Source organism: Ipomoea triloba, chromosome 2, assembly GCF_003576645.1.
Source record: "Ipomoea triloba cultivar NCNSP0323 chromosome 2, ASM357664v1".
Taxonomy (NCBI): Eukaryota; Viridiplantae; Streptophyta; class Magnoliopsida; order Solanales; family Convolvulaceae; genus Ipomoea; species Ipomoea triloba.
Genome location: NC_044917.1, coordinates 8,779,253 through 8,790,086, shown reverse-complemented (window position 1 = coordinate 8,790,086; position 10,834 = coordinate 8,779,253). Strand labels below are relative to the sequence as shown.

The 10,834-nt window shown below is 32.9% G+C and overlaps 1 protein-coding gene across 1 annotated transcript; it reads left to right on the top strand.

Moving 5' to 3' along the window:
• Positions 1-1,195: 1,195 nt before the first annotated feature.
• Positions 1,196-4,064, top strand: LOC116011303 (cell number regulator 6-like). Its single transcript, XM_031250857.1, has 4 exons — positions 1,196-1,486; positions 1,887-2,001; positions 2,904-3,169; positions 3,623-4,064. Exons 1-4 carry the CDS (start codon positions 1,388-1,390, stop codon positions 3,857-3,859), a joined length of 717 nt encoding a protein of 238 aa, XP_031106717.1. The 5' UTR covers positions 1,196-1,387; the 3' UTR covers positions 3,860-4,064.
• The last annotated feature ends 6,770 nt before the right edge of the window (positions 4,065-10,834 follow it).

Sequence of the window (10,834 nt, the reverse complement as noted above, 5' to 3'; positions counted from 1 at the left end):
TATTATTATTACATCAGGGCATTTAAGTTATTGTATCACTTATTCCCTTTCAATTCCCTGTAATTTTATTCATGTATACCAAACACTGTAATTTGAATTTATACTTTATTTTCACCTTATTCTTTTCATACCAAATTACAATTTCTTTTTCCCCTAATTCCTTCCTTCTAACCAAACACCATATTAGTATTGTCCAAGTATTAGTAAGACAGTAATCAATTTGGCTCTTTATCTTTGAATGGTAGCAGGTATATAACTTACCCTATCTCACTTTATCTTATGTATGTTTGTGTAATTATGTGCTAATTAACTTAAGAATTTAAGTTGGCTATGATGATGTTTCCACCATGTTATCTGAAAAACGGTAATTAAGTTGTGGTATGTTGCTTATGTATGTAGTGTGGCCTTGCTATCATAACTAATTTAGAAATTTGTCCACAATCCAAACTTGATATGGAAAACAAAAGCATTATAGTTCCTTATTCTGGTTAACAGTTCAAATGTTTAAAATTTACAATTTTAATTGCATGCCTTTGATAAGTTTACTAATATATTTAACTTGTTCAAGTTTATCAAGAAGAAAATTAGTGTTGGATCGGATCTCTTTCTTTATAATCGTCTTTAGAGATTGGAATGGCGTTTGAATTGGATATCTCATATCTTTGTATTTTTGTAAACTATCAAGTATCAACTGTAATTCTGTAAATTTGTAAATTAAATTTCATTTTGTCTGCTTGTAGACTTGTAGTTGTAGTTGTAAATTGGACAGGGGTAGAAGCAAAATGCTAAATAGCTAGGAATTGAATTTAATTTAATTTCAAATTTCATTACTTCTACTTTTTTTTCAAAATTCTATTTATCGGAAAGATTTAAAGAAATCCAACAGGTTTCACTTATTAAAAATTTGACAAATTTAAAAAAAAAAAAAAATTAAATCAGATTGGACTTACAAAAAGTAATCCAAACTCTAAACAAATGAGCCTTTCGTCCTCGATCCGTCCGAAGTTACCCGATACTTTGGCATAATCTTGTGTAAAGTATTAGTTTGCTCTTTTAGCAATCATATAGCTCACTACTAAACATATATGCATAATTGGCTTTTACTCCTTCAATCCATTTCAGGCACATTTTGTGAACCAAAAACCTTTTGTTATGAAACGAGATTAGTACAAAATAGTAGGGAGTAATAAATCCTTTTCCGTTTTCGTACATAAAATTGCGGAGAAAAGTTTACAGTTTACACATCCCCGCGCCCTTCTCGATTCATTCCTTCAATTTTGTGCATGATTCGCACATATAGCTACATTGTATGTATAGGTATATACACTGACATATATAATTACGAAAATATTATCGTAAACGATTCCAGATCCATCGATGATCAGAAATGGCGGAGGGAACATACGTGCAGCTAACCAAGGAACAAGAGGCCGTCGCCGAGAACATCACCCCCGGCGAACTTAACCAGCCCATTGATATTGATAGGGTAATTACCGTTGTGTTTAATTTTGGCTTGAAAATTAATACTTTGATCTGTTGTCTTGATTCTTCGATCAGATTTCCGTGATTTATGCGTTTTTTTTTTTCCATTTGTGTTTGCAATTTCTCTTCTAAGGTATTGAAATTCGTGTAATATGGGAGTGCAGTTAAGTATTTTGTTGTCAAAATGGATGATTCTTCGCCCTGGGAGATTCTACGTATGAACTTGTATTTATGCATTTGTTTTAAGGGAATGGCGTATTCAGTGCAGAAATAACATAGCAACATTCAACTTCTTGATTTCAATGTTAGCAATGTGTCAACATAGGTTGCTGATTGGTTGTGTTTATTATATGAAATGAAACTTCAATTCTCAACTTATTGGATGCTGTCATTTAATTTAACAGTTTACTTGCCGGAGATGCCCTGAATGTGGGCAACCCTTGCCTAAAAGCCACCAGCCCCCTGCTGATGAAGATTGGACAACTGGGATTTTTGGTTGTACTGAAGATATAGAAAGTTGTAAGTGTGGTGATCACTATCCAATAGCTTCTAGTGCTATTTTTTGTTTAAAAGTCAGGTTTTACACTGTCGGGAATTCATGTTTGTTGCATAACAACAATTATCTAAGACTAATGTGTTTTCAGGTTTTCTTTCATTTGTGTGATATAAATTGTGCTTTGACAATTTTTAATTATAGAGCTATGGGCTACAACATGAGTAGTAGATGAGTTTTAATTAATTTTTAAATACAACTTCAAGAAATTTATGTAATATACTCTAGAAGTTGAGCCAAAGCTGAACTTTTAAGCAATCTGAGTACACTATTTGAGCTCAATAAGCATGCAGTAAATGAATATTAACGGGGTAAAGTTGACAAACAGAAAAAGACACTAGTTTAAGTCTTAGATGTTTGCAATCAGTATATCTCTACCAGTGAACACTAGTGCAGTAAAATAAAAATTTTCTGCAGATTCAATCAAGTGTCAACTGCTTGCTAGGTCATTTAATCATCAAATATCAATGCATCTATTTTTTCTGATAGTCTGAAGATTCTATCATATTGTATATGATTATTTGGTCATAGGACTAGGTTATTATCTCAACTAGTAGACTTCTTCATATGATGCAACTATAAAGAAGGTATAATGTCTATACTTTTGTTATCCTATACTTCTTTTTAATGCTGTGGTAAGTTCTCAATGAACATATATAGTTCAATAAAAATTTTGTTGTCATAGTTTCTAGTCTTTTGCATGCTTCTGTAAGTGCTCAAATCTTGTGTGCTACATAATTTTACAGAATGTGTAACAGAGAATACATCTCTAAACAAGGCTTTTCCTGTCATTATATTACATTTTGGAAACATGATAATCAGCCCTGAATCTTGTCCACATTTCTACTGTTACGTATTCATTCTGTAGGCTTGACTGGACTATTTTGTCCATGTGTTCTGTTTGGGCGGAACGTCGAAAGCTTGAATGAAGAAATTTCCCAAACTGGGGCATGTGTTGGCCATGTCATTTGCGTTGAAGGCGGCATCACGCTTGCTGTTGTAACAGCAGCAATGAATGGCATTGATCCCGATACAATGTGCCTTATAACTGAGGGTCTACTCTTTACTTGGTGGGTTTGTGGTATCTACACTGGCATGGCTAGGCAAGCATTGCAGAGAAAATACCATTTGAAGGTACTCATCCCATTTCAGAAGTTGTGTAATATTAGTCTTCCTAGTGTTTTGTTAGGATCAAGCGCTTACTGGGCTTGGCCCTTCACCGGCCTCCACCCAACAATCCCCTATCCACCAATTGATGGACTTGGCCAATTACTGTTGGGACTCAAACCCGTGACCTGGTTTGATATCACTTGTTAGGATAGCGCTTATAGCTAGTAGCGAAAGTGCAACTTTATTTCCTTATAGACCACCATCACATTTTCAAGAGGCAGGGTGCTGGACTTGGCAGGGCCTTCTCTGGCCTCTTGATGGACTTGGCCCATTACCGGCCTCTTGATGGACTTGGCCCATTACCGGCCTCTGCCCAACATGCTTGAATACCATACTTTCTGCTCCAAAAGACAAATATGCAGGGGTGATAGATGCTAATCTAAATAGTAAGTGTGTGTTGAATTATTGTTTCTCCAGGATGCGCCATGTGATCCATGCTTGGTGCATTGCTGCTTTCACTGGTGTGCCGTGTGCCAGGAGTACAGAGAGATGAGGAATCATCTGGAAGAAAACACCTCACCAGTAACAATTGTAGAACCCCCACCCATTCAAGAGATGAATGTTCATGCCAGAAAAGAAGCCGAATCGTCATCTTCTGGCAAAGAAATTGTTCCAGTGATTCAAGCTGTGGAGATGCAGCCTTCATCCTCCTAGGATTAGAGACTTTCCTAGATTATTCACATAGAACTTATTCCATTTGTAGTTTGTGGAGTTAATTTTGTGTCTTTTCCTCAAGTTAAAAAGATGGACAAGAATGGTCCCTCAACAATTGGAAATTGGATAGAACTAGTCATTCTACTATGGCTTTGTTAACACTTTTTTTTCGATTCTGCCAAATGTTTAGTGGCTTGTTGGAGTATTTCTATACAGTTTTCACTAGTTGGGTATCATTTGTGTCAAAGTAGTCCCCAAATACTAGACAAAAGTTATTCTTCAGTCAGGATTTCAAAGTAGTCCCCAAATACTAGACAAAAGTTATTTCTAGGTTAAATCTCTAAACAAATTACAGAAGGACCATATCTTTATACTTCTCTTGAGACAAAAAGTGGAATCGCCCCCCTCATATTTTTATACTTCTCAATTGCACAACAAAACAGCAGGATCAATTTTTGGAGTTGGTTCAATAACTGTACGTACACGTGGTCATCCTCTTGGGCTTTCAGTTTTGGTATGTCTTTGGTTAAGTCTCCTCTTTTAAATTGATCTACAATTAAAACTTAAGGGTGTGCACGGGATAAACCTCACCTTGTGATCCCAGTCGACAAAAGATCACTCCGGTGGTATAACAATTGAAGAATACATGAACGTTATAGGCAAATTACTGTGTGAACCATGGTCCAAAACGACGTCTTTGAATTTTATAAGTTAAAATAATGTACATTATGAGTTATAAAAATGTATATTATAGTGAGTCGCCTGAAAAAAAAAAAAAAAAAAAAAAAAAAAAAAAAAAGTACGCGAACTCAAGATTAGAGGTATGGTGAATCAAATAAAAAAAAAGTATGCAGGGAATTTTGTTTTGTAGTCAAAAATAAAAACAAAAACAAAAAAAAATATGGATACTCTTTTCAAAAAAAATATAGATACTAATTCAAGATTAGAGGTATGGTGAATCAAATAAAAATATCATCAAGAATAAAGAAATTAAAACAAATAAGTCCAAAAATCCTTTAAAATTGTTTAGAAATCTCTGATCCACTCAAGAAGAAGATGATGATAAAGTGTGGTTCTTGGTGCAAGTAAACACATAGTGGCACGAAGAGACACAAGAAAACAAGGAAAATGAGTGTGTCCTATATGTAAGCAAAGGATCCCGTGAGAACAGTACTATAAGAAAGAAATAAGAACTAATTACAGTCTTATATTTATAAAAATTCGGCAGATTTGATCATATTAAAAAAAAAAAACATTGAGGCATTTTTATAATTATCATCAACTTCACTATGTATGCAAACTTGGTAAATTTAATAAAATCAACGAAAAAGCTAAATTTTAAATCTAAACTGTAAAGGCATGACCTTAAGTAGTAAAGACTGAACCACTAAACCAAATAAAACCAAAAATTCATTCATAAACTCTAAAAGCGAAACGCTAAGTGTAATGCATTTTGTAAAGGTACAAATGATACACATTTGGACCATCTTTAATTTGACCTAATTATTAGTCAAAAAATATAGGTTAGTGTTTATTGGTTTTTTTTTTTCAGTTCGTTGAATCAGTTCTGGATCAACGTCAGAGTTTCCTTAAGACAGACTGGATCAGCGCCAATAAGCAGTTTTTGCTAACCGATTTTAGTCTTCATGATCCACTATTTTTGCTCTGATTTAATCTACTGGTTGAAGCTTATTTTGAGGAGATCTCAGCTGCAAAAATTCAGGTTTTAATTGTTGAAGGTTCGACTATAAATAGAGCTCAAACTCATGGGATTTATTACTAACTCTTACACGCTATTCTGGTCCAGATTATTACGAGAGCTCTATATGGTTTTATTATTGCTATCTTGAGTGCTAAATCAGCTTGGTAGAGCATTTGATGTTGTTGGTTTGCTAAAGGATGTTTGTGACTTGCACATGGTCAGCTTGAAGATGATGAAGGCGTAGATAGGAGTGTTTTTGTAACCATTCATGTTGTATGGTTGTTTTGTGACTCCTTATAACCCCTTGTGATCATCTAGTGGATTGGGCTGACGTGAAGTGCTCCGTAGACGTAGGAGTGTAGCTCCGAACTGCGTAAGCAATTCTCGGTGTCTAGTTTCGTTTTCTTTACTTTATTGTTTATTTATTTATTTATCTGTAACTACTCCAGATAAATAAGTTTGTTAAAATTAAGTAGGAACCTTAGGCTTTTCTTGTACATTCAAGATCCACGATACAATTACACATTTGCATTTTTGCAAGTTCAATCTTTTAATACTAAATATGTAAAATGTTAATACTAAATGTGAAAACCTAGAAAAGGTGGAGAATTAGATATTTTAGTGTTCCAAGTTTGCATAGTAAACTTGGTGATAATTACGAAAATGCAACCTTATTTTTTAAAGGAATAAGGTTCAAATTAGCCACTGAACGTAACATGAAAGTGCAATTAGGCCACTAAACGAAAAAAAAATGTAATTAGGCCACTGAACACTGCAAATACATGCAATTTCACCAGCTAGTAGGTTACCTTCCATTTTATCAGGTTGCTTTCTTATGTAGATGGTGAATTGACATTTTAAAATAATTTTTTAATAATAATACATTAAAAATAAATTAATTAATTAAATGCCTGCTTACTTGTTTTTTTAAAAAGAATTAATTTAAAAAATTAAAAATAAAATGCCTGCTTGTTTGTTTTTTGTTTTAATTAAATTTTTTAATTTTTTATTTATTTTATTTTTATTTTTAAAGTTTAGTATTTAAAAAATATTTTTAAATGCCAACTTACCATCCATGTAAGCAGTCAACCTGATGAAATGGAAGGTAACCTGCTATCAGGTAAAATTACACGCATTTGGAGTGTTGAGTGGCTTAATTGCACTTTTTTTTTTCGTTCAGTGGCCTAATTGCACTTTGAGGTTACGTTCAATGGCTAATTTGAACGTTATTCCTTTTTTAAAATAAAAATTGATTTGATCCGTCCAATTTTTTTCAAATGCAAGACTGGGATTGATTTTTATTTCTCTCCTAAATGCTTGTTTTCATTTGATCCAATACACACAGACGCACATACACCATACCTTAGTTCAGGTGTGGTCGCGCCATAATGTGCGGTCAGTGCGACCGCACCAATAGTGTTAGGAAACAAACAATAAACAAAATGCACAAATACAAAAAAAAAAAAAAAAAAAAAAAAAAAAAAAAAGAACGCCATTAGGTATGCATCACAAAAACCACACCATTAGGTATGCATAAACGCACCACACAATGTTCGAAAATGCACAATTAGGTGTGGGGGTATGGTATTTTTTTTGGGTGTGTTGTACGTTTTGTGGTGTATTTGTGTATTTCATTGTTGTGCATTTCCCTAATTGGTGCCTTTGTTAACACTATTGGTGCCATTTTTAAGCCGACCGTACATTAAGACGTGACCGCATTTGAGCTAAAGTCTATATATATATATATATATATTGATGGGTAAATACACATAAAGGACTAACCCGTATAGCCAGTCCGTCAAGAAGCCACCCAACCAGTCCGTCATAGTCATCAATCCGACTGGAATTGCAAACTAAAACAATTGGAATAATAAACAATGAATTTAAATACAAAATATATTGGAGAATTAAAAGGAGAAGAAATTAGAATTCTTACTTGAATGAATTTGTAAAAAGAAAATATAAAATTGAAGTTTAATGTGTGATTACAATAGAGAATTGTTCCTAAATCTTCTTCAAAAGTAATGGAATTACAAAGGATTTATGTTCTAAAGTGTTTCTAGAGAGAAAAACTAAAAAAGGACTTAAAGAATTTGAAAGATCAACTAAAAATAAAGCCTATGCCTATTTATAGTTGAAGAAATCGCGCCCGAAAACCGCCACCAATTTGCCTGGTCACGATGCTGGTCACGGTGTGACCACCATCATGACCAAGCCACAACTTTGCAAATTTCAGTAGTCACTTTGCTGGTCACACTGTGACCAGCAGCTTGACATCCTCCCGGTGGTACGGCTTGACTTAACTCCTGCTTCGTTGCTCCATTGAACTTTGTTATGATTTTGGTCATTCAGTCTTGCACCATTTTACCTTGAAATCATCCCGATTCGCTTACATTTTACGCTCCAACATGCCTATGTCCCGATTTTCAATCCTTGAGCCATAAACACCTTAAACAAGCTTCATTCTTGCACAAACACCTAACATTCACTTAGAAGTTAGTACAATTAAGCATATTTATAGGTTAATTCACGGCTTATCAATATGAGATATATTCCTTTTATAAAAAAAAAGAAAAAAGAAAAAAAAAAGGAGATATTTGTGCATGCTTGTGCTTATATATCAATATAATATGTGTATCTTATGTTTTTGATTTTTTTTTAATTTGTATTTTGAAATTTGATTATTTTTTACGATGAATTATTCTGATTAAATATTAAAGTGTGCATACTCATAACGCTTATGAGTTAGATATACTCTGATTATACGTTAGGTATTTTGATGAATTAAGTATTTTGATTGCAAATCGAGTTCTTTAGATGAATTAGGTAATTAGTTTGATAAAGGAATAAGGTTCAAATTAGCCATTGAACGTAACCTCAAAATGCAATTAGGTCACTCAACACTTCAAATGCATTCAATTTTACCTGATATCAGGTTACCATCCATTTCATCAGGTTGCTGCTTACATAGATGGTAAGTTGATATTTTAAAATATTTTTTTAATACTAAACTTTAAAAATAAAAATAAAATAAATAAAAATTTTAAAATTTTAAATTAAAAAAAAAACAAACAAACAAACAAGCAGGTATTGTATTTTTAGTTTTTTTTTTTAAAACAAGGAAGCAGGCACTTAATTTTTTATTTTTTATTTTTAATGTTATTATTATTAAAAAATTATTTTAAAATACCAATTCACCATCCACATAAGCATGCAACCTGATGAAATGAAAGGTAACCTGCTATCTGGTGAAATTGCATGTATTTGGAGTGTTCAGTGGCTTAGTTGCACTTTTTTTTCGTTGAGTGGCCTAATTGTACTTTTAGGTTACGTTCAGTGGCCAATTTGAACCTTATTCTTTTGATAAATTAGGTATTTGATTAGTTAAGTATATATATTGAATATGAATTATTTAGTTTCATGAATTAGATTGAATATGATGAGTTAGTTATAAAATTTGATGAGTTAGGTATACTTTGATTATACATTAGATATTTTGATTACGAATTAAGTAATTTGAATTGGTTTTAGTTCAAATCACTTAATATCATTTATAAATGCGTCCATTATTGCGTATCCATATCTCCATAGTACTTAGAGTAATATTTTATGAATTGACATATAAGGATCGGAATACATCAAGAGTCACGGATTAGCTATTTTGTACTAATGGAAAGATTAAATTAATAAATATAATGATGTATGTAGCACAAATGAACCTAGACCCCCAGGTTAGCTAAGTTACGTTATTTGAAACTAACATAATATTCATGTAAATAGAATGTTTTAAATACCAAGTTTACACGTTTGATACGGATAAGATATGAGATATATTCCTTTTAAAAAATGAGATATTTGTGTAACTGTGTAAGGAATGTTATAATTAATGCTATTTTTATTACTAAAAGTACTACCTAATATTGAAGTAGTCTACTACAAAACTAGGCATTTCTAATCCTTGAAAGCTGTGAAAATGGAGAGGAAAAAGAACATACGAAACATCATGGGCAGATGTTTCATTATCATATATATATTTATATGCATGTCTTCAATTTAGTTTATTATGTGTTTATGATTACCCATTTTAGTTTCCTTGACGTTTCATATTTATTCCTTTGTTATTTCAAATAAAAGATCGAGTAACCGTGGATGAACACAAATTAAATGTTGCGTATTTGTACTTTAACCAATTTTTTTTTTAACGTTTGTGGGACCGAAAGGTCCCAGGAGGCCAGGATTAATATATTCTTCTAGTAGCAACACCTCTAACATTTTTTCCAACAAAGTCTTGATGCCCTCCGGAGGTTGATCCAGTATCATTGTCCTCTACTCATTGGTTTGCCCCAAGTTGATCAGGTAGTCCGGACATTGATTGCCTCCTCGCAGAACATGAATGATGTCAATATCTCTTATTTGACTCATGATGGCTTTACCGCCAGTGATCAAAGTATCAGTTTTGGGAAGGGAATCAGATTCCCCCTTCATGACGTGCACCATAGCTTCCAAGTTCGTTTCAATCACAATCTTCTATATTATTCTCCGGTCTTTGGCAAACAAAATACCCTCTCTCAACCCCATAGCTCTGCAATGAAGTTACTTACGATCCCAACTTTCGCCGTGAAATCATCTAATTTATGTAAAAAAATATATATATTGCGTGCAATATGCATTTTTCAAATCAAAAAATGCGCAGACAAACTATACGTGAATATTTTTTCATATGATGCTTGATGGATGGTTAAAAATTATGAAATGATTAATAATTAGTGTAATGTTTATATTTCTGTTGGGAAGATTATCTTTATATTACAAAGACAATTAGTATTTGTTATGTGTGTGTGTGTGTGTGTTTAGTATTTGTTATGTGTGTGGGGGGGGGAAGGGTTCAAGTGCGGATATAGCTTCTCATGGAGTTGTGCGGTTATGCACCTTAAGCTTCAAGTTGACGAACCTTAAGTATCAACAACTACTCACATTAAGGACACAACTCACGCACACAAAACATATGTACCTTAACCACAAAAATCACCACCTTAAAATGGAAAACTACTCACCTTAAATTTGACATAAATGCAAAAATTATCAAATTGCCACTGCATTTTTTTTTAATTTTGTTAATCTTGGACGTTCATTTTAAGTAAGATCAATAATAACTAAGATTTAACCACACAATCGCACAGAACACACCCAAGTGCACGGGAACTAAATATTATATGTGTGTGTATTGCTAAATGATATGATAAAATATAATTATGTAAATTAATTCAATATTT

Bases quoted from the DNA above. Each gene is read 5' to 3' on its own strand.
- LOC116011303 (XM_031250857.1), top strand. From the start codon at position 1,388: ATGGCGGAGGGAACATACGTGCAGCTAACCAAGGAACAAGAGGCCGTC. The intron at 1,487-1,886 runs GTAATTACCGTT...TTAATTTAACAG, and splicing joins AGCCCATTGATATTGATAGG to TTTACTTGCCGGAGATGCCC. The intron at 3,170-3,622 runs GTACTCATCCCA...TTGTTTCTCCAG, and splicing joins AGAGAAAATACCATTTGAAG to GATGCGCCATGTGATCCATG.